At 39.6% G+C, this 12,856-nt stretch overlaps 1 protein-coding gene across 1 annotated transcript in view; it reads right to left on the reverse strand.

The window, feature by feature from the left end:
* The window catches only part of LOC134535727 (gem-associated protein 5-like), a 212,626-nt gene that overhangs the window by 157,646 nt on the left and 42,124 nt on the right, over positions 1-12,856 (reverse strand). Inside the window, exon 5 of the mRNA XM_063374945.1 lies at positions 3,571-3,689. Within this exon, the coding sequence (XP_063231015.1) occupies positions 3,571-3,689 (119 nt within the window). The remainder of the gene's footprint in view (positions 1-3,570; positions 3,690-12,856) is intronic.

The raw sequence follows: 12,856 nt of genomic DNA on the forward strand, positions 1-12,856 counted from the left end.
ACATAAATTTTGAGGTTATGTGAAAAAAGTATTAATACAAAAGTTGTAAATCTTTTTATTACCTACAACTTTGCCATTTATCTTTTTTCCATAAGACTTGAAGTTTTGCCAGAAATCGAGATAAACCGGTCCACTTCCTGACCTCAGATCGCCCGTAAATTATTTTTCCTTTCATGTTTGTTACATTCTCTTCCTTTTCCAATGGGTTTCATCCTACCATTATTTTTTTTCCACTTTTTACCATTTTCAAAGGCTTCAGCCCTGATCTAACCCCCAAAGTGAAAATTCAACATAAATATTTGGAGATTTTTCTTAACTCTTTGAAGCATACCTAAAATTTAATTTTATTGACTACCTATGCACAGAATATTTTTTTGCAAAAACTTTTTACCTTTCTGAAAATTTGAGCAGTTATTCACAGTTATATGAATTAAAAATACATTAAAAAAAATTTTGGTGTTTTAATTTACACTATTTTTAATAAAATATTGTGGTTATTGTAGATAACCACCATGCATTAGGGGACTTTGTCACGGTGGTTATCAATGGTAACCACTTACGCCCAAATAAACCAATTTGTGCACAGTTTTATCATTTATGTACTTATAAACTTATAATTCATTAGAATTTGTAAAACATATATGTGCAACACATAGACCAGCTGGAATTTAAATAATACACTTGCCCTTTGTAACATAGAATCAGATATGTCAAGTACTTTACATTACCTACATAAAATTTACTTCACAGTATTTTAAAAATAACAAACATTTTGTATACGTATTAGGACGAGGTGCTCTAAAATGGAAAGTCAAGTAGCTACATCTGGGTAGGCACATAAAATCGACCTGAAAAACGTACACTGCATGTTGAGCTTACATCAGCACTAATTTTTGTGAAAGTCTTGGAAGCAATTTTTGTCTTTCCTCAAACACAATGGAACCTTGCAGGTATTGCACATCCAAATTCTCCTTACTGGATGCTTCTTCGTGCTGCACTTTGCACATCGTTTAGATGATGAACGCTGTGGTTGATGGTCAGCAGTCTGTAGTCGTATACACTTGTCGACTGTCGGTTTGTGGCCCTTTATCTCGATGATACGCTTCTGTCCCCTATCTTTTGGTGAGCATATAGTTGATTTCAAAAGCAGTGAGTCATATAGTGACCTTCGAAAATTCTTGTTACTCAGCTTTTCTTGTCAGGTTTGTTTGTGAATGATAAACACATTGGTGATAGCTGCATCAACAAAGTGGAAAAAAAAACCTCATATACCATTTTTTTTTTACTTTTTCTATCTACCTGATAATCATTCTTCAGACGATCAAAGTTGTCAACGTAATTCATATTATGGTTGTAGTCTTTCAAGATTTGTGGACAATGCACCTCTGAGACATATCCATCCCTTTCCTTTCGTTGCACAACAGTCACATTGTTCGGATCATGGTAATTAGAAATAAAATTTACTACCCTTTTATCCTTCCACCTAAACATTATAATTCCCTTTTCAGTTTGTTTCCAGTCATTGTCCCCTCTCTTCAACTCTTTATCTTCTTTCAAAGATGGAAAATTTTTTCGTGATTGATTTACAGTACCACAACAAAATATTTTACTTTCTTTTAGTGAGACCATCAAGTCAAAATTGCTGAAATAATTATCGATGTACAGATGGTGGCCTTTGCCACCAAAATCTTCACAAAGCTCAAGAACTACACGAGCTGCTAAGCCATGTTCAACTTGATTCACACTTTTGCCAGTGTACACTTGAAATCTGAGGTTGTATCCAGATGAATCACATAACATCCATATCTTGAAACCTCTTTTTATAGGTTTATCCCTCATATACTGTTTCAAGGTTGATCTACCCTTAAACTTCACCATTGCTTCCTCAACCATGAGTTTTTGATGAGCATGGTAGTTTTCTGAAAAAGCCTTTTGGATAGAGTTTAGGATGGGCCTAATTTTGTACAGCCGATCATAATCTTGCTGACCAAACTTTGGTTGCACTGTGTTGTCATTGAAATGTACATGGCTTAGTAGCCAGCAAAACCTGTTTACTGTCATGACATCCGAAATATAGTAGTCATGAAAGTTTGGTTTTGACGACCAGTAATCGCGATAACTAGGTAAAACTTTCATGCCCGTATATATATTTATTCCAATAAAAGCCCTTATTTCATCGGAATTTGTTGGTTTGAAAGTTTTCCCTTCCTGTGTGGCATATAAGTTAGTTTGAATTGCAATATGTTCATATAATTCACTATCAAAAAATTGTTAATATATTGTTATGGGTTCGTGATCTGGGAGATGTAATATCTTATCTGAGGGTCCTTGCCTCTCTGTAAAATTAGGAAGCGTATCAAAATTCCTCTCAGCTTGATCCCAAACAGGTGCAGTTACTACAGAAGACTTTCTCGACCAAGATTTACTAGAACATGGCATAGATGTGCTAGCAGAAACATGTTCAAAACTTTTTGCATTAGATTGTTGCGCTATAAGAGTTGATTACTAGTTTTCACGGCTGCAGGAATATCATATGAATCATTATCTGAACTAATGTCAGAGGATGACGATGATGCTGATATTTGAAATGTCTTTTCTTTTTCTATACTAAACGATGGATCTGCGTCAGCATCATCATTACTTATATCACTTTCGGAACTTGAAGGTATTTCTACATAACATTGTTTTCTCCTTCTAGAACTTTTTATCTTTGGACGCATTATAGAACACTGCGAAAAAAAATCCCTGTAAAATGTATATATATTGTTTTATACTGAACAATTGTAACACTATTACGACAATAACTCGTATCTAAACACAGCATAACAAAATATATCGTCACTAATATTCAAAACCACGAAGAACTGAACAGTAACCTCGCGAGGCTCAGAATTGCATTTGCATGCAATCTAGCGGCATTTCACGGAACTAGTAAAAGTGATTAGCGGCGGATACCACCATGCATTCGGAGCAGGCAGAAATAAGTTCAAGTGGTTATCGCTGCTAACCACCATGCTTGTATGACCAAAATTTATGTGGTCACCACCACTGACCACCATGCTTCAAAGAGAGCTGTTTTTATTTTTGGCGGAACTGTAAATAAATATTTAGTGATTTAGAGGTAAAAATACATAGAGTTATATGGCGGGACATAACAATTCCTTCATTGTAGCGAGGAATTCGTAATTCATTGTAAAGGAGTTTGTTGAACGAGGTTTTCTGTATAAGGGTTCTTACATCAATCTTACATCAATCAAGTACATAGTGTTCAATGAATTTTATTAAATAATAAACTAACTAATGTTGCATGTTTTTGTTTAATTCTGTACTGGTACCATGAAATTAACAAAAAAAGTTGTCGGCTTCCACTGAAACAAAAATGCAGACGAGGATGATACAACAAAGTGGAATGGTTAAAACTCGGGAGTTAGTACCAGGCAAAGTGCAAAGTGAGAAATTCTGACTTCACACTGCAGCAATGAAAATACAATATCTTTTCTCTAATATTTTTTTTAAATCTCATCGACAATTCATAATTATTACTTGCAGCAGCAAGTGCAGGACACTCACCCGGGCCGTGTTCCGTGCTGCTGTCTCGCGGGCACGGGGGGCAGACGACCACGTACGGCGCGCGCGAGTGGAAGCCGTGCAGCATGCGCACATACGGGGGCCAGCCCCCCTTCTTGGACCTGTGGAGCACGCGTGCATATCACCCATCCAGTCAGGCATTCCAACAACATTACAGATCACAATACTGCTGTGTTGCCTGCCAGCAACGCACATGTTTCCCAATTTTGCATACAGAAGCAAGAGACATCAACAAGCTCAGGGCGCTTAAGGCCCGTCTTGTGCGGACCGGCCGCCTCGGAAGCACTCAGAGTGAGTCGGGAGACTTCGCGGGTGGCCGGAAGTGCGGCCATGTTGTCTACTAGAAGCTCTCAGAGGTTACAGATTCCTGTCCAAGGAGCATAACACCCCCTCACTGGGGCCAGGGATACAGAAGCAGACCAGCTCCAGCTGCGACACCCGATACACCGTCACCGCTGTCATCGCCGCCTACAAGAACTGCAACTTTGGAAATTTGATGAGTCCTTTTATTTTCTTAATGCCTCTACAGTGAACTTGTTATTTTAAAGTTGAGGAGGTGACTGGTATAAAGTCAGATCAGAGTGTCTCCTGTTAGCGAGTGGTAATTCTCCAGGCGTTCCCGAAACAAGGCTGATTGAGGCAGGCGAGCGGTGGCAGCAAGGTATGACTGTTGGCAAGACCGTTCATTCACGATACAGTGCAGTTGACACGACAACCTCTCAGTGTCCTGTGGCATAGTTGTAGTTGCCAAACAGACTTGAGCCATTAACACTGGTTTTATTTTACTGTTGTCCCTAACGTTCTAATTTGCAGTTAGCTACATGAAAATGAAGTTGCTACGACATTTTGCAACAGGCACTAGTCACTGCTGATCTCCTGTCGGCGAGTGTGCGAGCTATGGTTCAGGTCTAGCAACTCGCAAGAGGTACTCGTGGACCGGACCAGCTACAGTAGCGAGTCAGCAGCACGGCCGCAGGGACGAAGTGCAGACGAGGGTCTTCGAGTCTCAGAGGAAGACGACTCAGCGGCCGTGCTGAGGGAACACACACCAGGCAACAACGAGTAGACGATCGTCCCCATCATTCAGAAAAAAGACATAAGGCAAGTAATAGCAGCAATTACTACCACACGAATAGGCAGTGGTTAAATTTTCCTAGATTTTTGAACACTAAAGAATTAACATAATAATCTTGCACACTAAATATTTTGTGTTGGTCTTTTATTACGAAAAGTAATTGTGTGTGTGTGTGTGTGTGTGTGTGTGTGTGTGTGTGTGTGAGAGAGAGAGAGAGAGTGAGAGAGTGAGTGTGTGATAGAGTTTGTGTGTGTGTGTATATATATTTTGCCTGGTGGATAATATGTTTATGTATCAGAAGTAAATAGCTTCTTTTAAATAATTAATTTTAATACATATTACATCGTACTTTTCTAGCTCAAAATATAAGATATTTTATATACAGGGTTTTTATATTGGAATTGTAATTTGCATAGTTTTTCATATTTTTTTGAAAACGAGGTAACTAACGGCATGTTTAGCATCAATTACTTTATAAACATTAAATGTGATTTGAGCGAACCTCGTTTAAATGTACAGTATTTGAAGTATCATGTTTTCACTTAGAAATGTTATCAGCCATTCCAATCTGTTGCCAAGATTTCACAGTGTAGGTTGTTTTGATGGCATCGGTAACTAGGCAGTACAGCAAGTTTTGTGTGCAAAAATGGCATTGTAAAAATACGCTGTGAAGTTTAAGGGTATTTAATGTCTGACTTCATTTGTAAGGCTGTTGTTAAACGAATTTTCTTGTTATTCGTTTGATAATTAGGGCAAGAACCAACCACAGGATAATGTTTTTTAAACCTGCCATGTGTTAAGGGGCCCGCCTCGTCAGGGGTGTATGTGTGTTAGTGAGGCGGGATGATAAGCGCGACGCTCGCTGGTGCTTCCAGCGCGGTATAGCCTCTAAGCGCAAGGCTCTGAACTGGCGCGCATTTGTCTCGTCGTCACAGGATAACTGTGAAATTTGGGCGGTGACCGTAACATTGTATGGCCGAGAAATGATAATAAAGGTGTTATGCAAGCCCCTTAAGTGCTTTCAAGAATCTGTACTGATTGTTTTATGCCTAAAAATTACTCTGAAAACACGCGTTTTAGGCATTTTAACGCTTCTAAAAATACAGTTTAAAAACTAAATCCGAAATTAAAAGTACTTTTTGGTCCTCAGCGAACTCTTAAATGCTATTCGTAAATAGGCCCCACTCGGATATCTTGAGTAGTTTTGAAATTGCGTTGTTTTTCCTGAAGCTCTGCACACCGTATGTGTGCCCAGGAAGGTGGGGCCCTTAAAGGGTGCAATGAAACAACTGTTCACACCGCTCTCCTTCCCTGGCTATGAGGAGCGGGTAACCACGCTGTTCACTTCACAAGGGCGCGATTATACATTTTCAAAAACACCTGGGGAATTATACAATCCTTGTTATACCATTTATAGGGCCACGATTATATGGTGAATCGTGAAATCGCGAAATTTTCCGCGAATTTATATGGAAAATGCTAAAAAAACGATTTTTAAGAAAAACTGCTAAATAACACCGAAATTACACAATACAAGTCTCTTATATTTTAATGTGAAAAGCTTGATAGTCAAGACTTGCCCGGGTCCTGGTTGATAAGCTGGAAAAATTTCCTGCCTTGCATTTCTATGTGTTTCCTCTAATCAGCTTTAGGGCGCCGTCGGGTCAGCGTGTGTGTTAGTCAAGCGGGATGATAAGAGCGAAGCTCAATGGTATTTCTAGCGCGGTAAAACCTCTAAGTGCAAGGCTCTGAACTGGCGCGCAGTCATCTCGTTCCCGTCAGATAACTGTGAAATTTGAGTGGTGACCGTAACATTATATGGCGGAAAAATAAAGATAAAGTTGTAATGCATTTCCCTCTGATACTTTCAAGAAATTTGTAACGGGTTTTTTACACCTAAAACTTCGAAAACATGCCTTTTAGCCATTTTATCTCAATAGAACCAGTTGGGCATTAACAAATTCTTAAATGCTTTTCGTAAACAGACTCCAGTCGGATATCTAGTGTAGTTTGGAAATCGCGTAGGTTTTTCGTGGCTGTGCGCGGAACACGACTGTAGTTGCCATGCGTCACGCGCCCAGAATGTTGTCCGGCAGGAAGGGCGAGTATAGTTCATTTGCGGCAAAAATGAATACTTTTACGGCCCTGCTAAATTTTTCTATTAAAGAAATTTTGAAGTTTCAGTGATTTTCCAGCAGAAATAATGTTGTGTAACTAACAAATTGTATCAAAACAATTAACGGTAAATGGCTGTCGCAGGGGCCCTTAAAAATTTTTCATTTTACCTAAAATGGACTAAACAAACCTGGCTCTCGTTGCACGCAGTTTGGAGAAGGGGAGGAAGGATGTTGACAGTTTCACATGCCAAAGGACGTTGAGGCAGGAGGGGGAGAGAGACACGATGGTTTGTATGCCTGGGAGGGAAGGAGAGGTAAGCCGTATGACGTCATGCATCCGCCACCTGTGCAGCCGCCAGCCTGTCTAGACGAGATTCCCGCGCTCCCACTTACGTTGCACAAGCTACTGCTGCCGTATTGTTAGGCAGAATGTCCGATTTTTTTTTTTCTCTTCTTATACGAACATTAGTATGATTATTATAAACCCACACAAAATATATGCTGCGTGTTAAATAATGGCATTTTATAAGCTTTTATTGTGAGTTTTACCATTTTTTCCTCAATTATTTTTGTTTTGGTGCCATAATGTCAGATTTTTTGACTGTTCCTGAGAATGTATGGTACTTTTTAAGAGAAAATGTTTAACCAGAACATTAAAATGTTGATTACATGTGATTCTACACAACACAATAGGCCCAGCTGCAATTTTTTATGTCATAATCATGAAATATATTGTGTAAGTACCATGAATAGCTTAAAAAAACTCATATTTTTTTTTAAAAGACTAAATAACGACGATATGTGTGGTTTTAAATGACGAAATCAGGTTCAAAATAAAACCAAATAATCTTGGCTCTAACCATTTATTACAAGAGTAAAAACTTTAAACATGAGACTCTCTGCTTCTTCATATAATGTATATTAAAACAATATATTTTTATAGTGTTTTCTGAAAAAAGGCTAACTTGTTGAGATTTTCAATTTGTAAAAAATTTATTTTAATGCTCTCTTTGATTTAGACCTAGATGTTTACAACATTAATTTTACAAATAAAAAAGGTTTCAAGTTTAAGAGTAAGGTTAAAATCTAAAATGTGAATCAATTACATTTCAATAATTTATTAAACTAATATATTTCTTATATTTAAATGCTTTTCAGTATTTGTATTGGTATAAGAATCTGGGACACTTTCCAAAACATTTCTGGTGCCACAGTCGCATTAATATAAATAAAAGGTGCACAGGCAGGAGTGCAGTGTTAAATTGATTTCATCTGTAGATTGGAAATCCTGAAAGTATAAATGTGACTAAATTATGATGATACAATGACACAATGACACTTATCTAGCAAGCTCAAATGAAGCTGAGAAACCTTCTCTAGTATAATAGCAAATAGCAACTCATAAAAGCACACTTCTGAATCACACTTTGGACACACCTAATTCAACTAAAGTAGAATCCCGCCAATGCAACCCCCCTCTGATGCGTCCATTCCGTTTATACGACCGTTTTATGAGAAACCGTAAAAATTTGAGCAGAGAAAGTCGAAAATTTGAGTAAAATCGGCTGAAAAATAAGTCTGTTACACTTTGTTGGGCGCTATGTGTTCACGTTTATCTTGGCGGGAGCTGTACTGTAAGCAGGCAGGCATACAAAAGACGGCTAAAAATAGATACCACCCCTCTAGACTGTCCACACGGCAGTGTCTAGCCGAGCTCGGCGCTTCCACTATCGCACGAAAAGCTGTCTCAGCTGTCATGTTATCTTACCCGCCCGCACGAAAAGCAGCTGTGTGTGGTAGCTTCTGCGAGAGCATAAGAAACTCATCCGGCCAGGCTGGCGGTAGCGGCTGCTTGACGTCAAAGGCGATTTTTTATGTATTTGGATTTTTACGCCCGAATTCTCTATTGCGACCATTCCGTTTATTCTACTGTACTACCAATCCCTACCACCACCATGAACTATGAAACCTACAGCACCTCCAATCCAAATCACCACCTCCACAATGAGCTCCCACAACTCTCAATTATCACCTCCCAAGATGAGCTGAGAAACCTCCAGCTACCCCAACACTCTATCATCACCTCCACACTGAACTTTCATAACTCTAGTTCCCACTACTCTCAATCATCTACACTTCGAACATTGAAACCCCTGCCCCCGTCAAATACTTAACACTTTTCACTGTGGGAGTTAAATTGCTGCTGTTGGATATGTATATAAAAGGCTCTATGTTGCAAAGGTATTATTCCCTGTTAAGGTTTTTCCCTGATTATAAGTTGAATTCTGACTACATTAATTTACCCATGTTCAGGCACTGTCTAGCTCCGTGACTCCCTCTTCTAACCAGACTGAGACAGAAGACAGTGTGCAGGCAGGTGTGAACTCCAGCGAGTCAACGAGGGGACGCCGCCCGACCTCCGAGCTCCGAGCTGCATCACTCGTCACTACGCAACCCAGTCACATAACCATGTCATGTTACGTGGGGACACTGCAGCGCACCTAGACTCGCTGTTGGCGGAACGACGCGACTGGAGTGGAAGCGAGTGGAGGTGACCTGCTGAGACACTGGGGGTCTCCCTGGACGCGGCCCGAGACGCCAGCACGCGAGTGACTGTGTCGGCTAACAGCCTGCGGCGACGTGCTGCTACCTACTGCAAACACAGCCTTACAATATTCTGACATAGCATACCATAATGTTTGTAATATATTTCACATAAGACAGCATTTCATAATTTGTACCATATTATCTGTGTACCATAGAAACAGGGCCAGAGCATGTGCTTCACCTACTATGATACGAAAATGAAGAAGTCAACCTGGCGTGTAAGACCAGGCCTTCTTAATTATTATAATGATAAAGTAAAATGCACGTTAGTATTTTCCAGAAGAAAAGTTTAATGTGTAGGGCCTGGAATTTTTCGCGATCGCGAATTTTGCATAAAAACGCGAAAAGTAAGTACATTCGCGAAAACCACAACATTTATATATTACACTGCGAATATATCCCCGAAAAGTACCATTACAGTAGAATCCCGCCGATGCGACCCCCCTCTGATGCGTCCATTCCGTTTATACGACCGTTTTTTGAGAAACCGTGAAAAATTTGAGCAGAGAAAGTTGACAATTTTAGTAAAATCAGCTGAAAAACAAGTCTGTTACACTTTGTTGGGTGCTATGTGTTCAGGTTTATCTTGGTGAGAGCTGTACTGTAAGCAGGCAGGCATACAAAAGACAGCTAAAAATAGATACCACCCCTCTAGACTGTTCACGCGGCAGTGTCTAGCCGAGCTTGGCGCGTCCACTATCGCACGAAAAGCTGTCTCAGCTGTCATGTTATCTTACCCGCCCGGCCCACACGAAAAGCCGCTGAGATAGCTTTTGCGAGAGCGTAAGAAACTCGTCCGTGACGCTTACCTCTCCCATCCCCTGCTAATTCTTCAAGGCTCATCCCTCCCAGAGCCACAAACCATGTAAAAACACCCCCCTTCCCTTTTTCCTTTTATTCCATCTAACATTTCAACACATTCCCTCCCTTATTTCAACCTTCTGCGTGAGAAACTGTCAGCATCCTCCTCCCCTCCCGCACCGCGTGCGACAAAAGCCAGGTTGTATAGTCCATTCTCGGGAAAATAAATATTTTTATAGGCTTATACGACTGTCCTTCGCCGTTAATAAATACTTTATAAGTTTAAGTTATTATGAAACAATTTGTTTATTAGTCACACAGCAGTTTCTGCTGAAAAATCACTAATACCTCAAACATTATTGAATAGAAAAATTTAGCAAGGCCGTAAATATATTTATTTTACTGCATAGTTACTTTTCCATCTGCATTCCGTGTTTTTATTCTTTTTTTTTTACGCTGTGAAGGGACGTGGACAAGATAATTGCTTGAGCTGTCAAAATAAACATCGCTGACGACAGGGCGGGAGCGCATCCTGTCAGTCTGTCGCTGTGATTATCTACTCCAAAAACATGTCACAGCATTTCAGGATAGCATTGTTCTTATATCTTTCGTTTATAGCTGAATGTTTTCTACCTGATCCACACAAGTTCCTTCGCCACGTTTTGAACGAAAATAACCACCAGCCGGCTAGCATAGCCGAACTCAGGTGACGCGAATTCACTTAGCGCGAGTATTTATCGGAACCCATTGTTCAGGGTATGAGAGTCCGAGGTGTAATATAAATTTTAAAAAGTTGCCTTTTTTACTCCATAGACTATTTGATAATGAAATATATGCGAACAAAGGTGATTTTTTATGTATTTGGATATATGGGGGGGGGGGGGGGGGGGGGGGGGGGGGGGAATTGGCCCGAATTCTCGCGGGATTCTACATATTTGCAGATCACTAATACTCACGTAAGGTTAAAGTATCATTTAACCCAAAAAATTCCATTGACAAACACCTAAATTCGGCTAAGCATGTGGCATCGGCAGCAGAAAAAAAAAAAGAAAAATTGTAGTTGCAAACATCTATAGCAACGTGTCTGTTTTGTGTAACTGTTTTGGATTTAATTGGCTGTTATTATGCATATTAGTCTATTCCTAGTATACATGGATTGTTTATTAAATATGTAAACTATTTAATTCAATAACTGCACAATTTAGTCAACATTTAAAATACCGGTAAAATTTCCATTGCATAACGAAAATACCGACTTTAAACCACCGCTTTTCTAATTTGAAAGTACCGCTTTTTGCATACTGAAAACACCGAAATTTTCCAGGCCCTATTAATGTGTTAAAAACCCAATAAATTTTAAAAATTAAACTGGTGATTAAACTGACTGTAAATAACCACTGTAGCAAATAATAAAGAAGTCAATTTGCCAAGTTGCAGCACGTCTTCAGAATATAAAGTACAGCAAAAACTCTTTAACAAGGCATTCCTTGGTTCTACACACATTGTTAACTGACACCAACCAAGCTAGTCGCTTTCTATGGTGTGTACATTAACATGCTGATACTTTCATTAATTTTTCTTAGTTTTCCAGCCACCCCCCCCTTCCCAAAATAATTCCATAACTCGTCTCAGGAAAACAGAGCGCTAATCAAATACAGTCAAACCTCTCTGAAACGACCCCTCACGGTTCCCAGGAATAGGGTCGTAATAGATGTTTTCCGAAATTTTCAGTTCATTTCAAACCCCCCCCCCCCCCCTCCAAACCGCTACTCGCTAAGAAACCAGCCGTACAATGGCAGGATGCTGTCACTCATAATGCTAGACGGCTTTGCTTTAAACCCACTTCAACCTTCATGACAAGTCCGTCGCCCTACAGGCCACCTCTAAAGAAAATATGTCAATAGACAGTTTATTTTTACTGGTTACTTTGCATGTACGTTTTCTGCTTGCCGTAGTTAAATACACTAGACCCCGATGTCACAAACCCCAGATTAAACGAAGCAGTGATTTTACGAATACAATCTCGGGAACCGTCAAAAAATTGTACATTTTGACCAAAATGTGAAAATCAGAAGAAAAAAAATTTAAAAAAAAATAAATGAAAGATCATTAAAATCTGTTAATTTTAACACAGCGTATTTTTGTGTCGGTTTTAATACTTCCAATAATGTTCATGTAAGAATAACAAAAAAAAATAATGGGACATTTCCTTTAACAATACGGCAGCAGTAGCTTGTGCAACGTAAGTGGGAGCGCGGGAATCTCGTCTAGACAGGCTGGCGGCGGCACAGGCGGCGGATGCATGACGTCATACGGCTTACCTCTCCTTCCCTTGTCCAGACTTCAAGGTTCATCCCTCCCAGGCATACAAACCATCGTGTCTCTCTCCCCCTCCTCCCTCAACGTCCTTTGGCATGTGAAACTGTCAACATCCTTCCTCCCCTTCACCAAACTGCGTGCGACGAAAGCAAGGTTTGTATAGTCCATTTCTGGTAAAATGAAAAAATTTTAAGGGCCCCCGCGACAGCCATTTACCGTTAATTGTTTTCATACAATTTGTTTGTTAGTTACACAACATTATTTCCGCTGGAAAATCACTGAAACTTCGAAATTTATTTAATGGAAAAATTTAGCAGGGCCGTAATTTATTTTTGCCGCAAATGAACTA

Source organism: Bacillus rossius, chromosome 10, assembly GCF_032445375.1.
Source record: "Bacillus rossius redtenbacheri isolate Brsri chromosome 10, Brsri_v3, whole genome shotgun sequence".
NCBI classification, from domain to species: Eukaryota; Metazoa; Arthropoda; class Insecta; order Phasmatodea; family Bacillidae; genus Bacillus; species Bacillus rossius.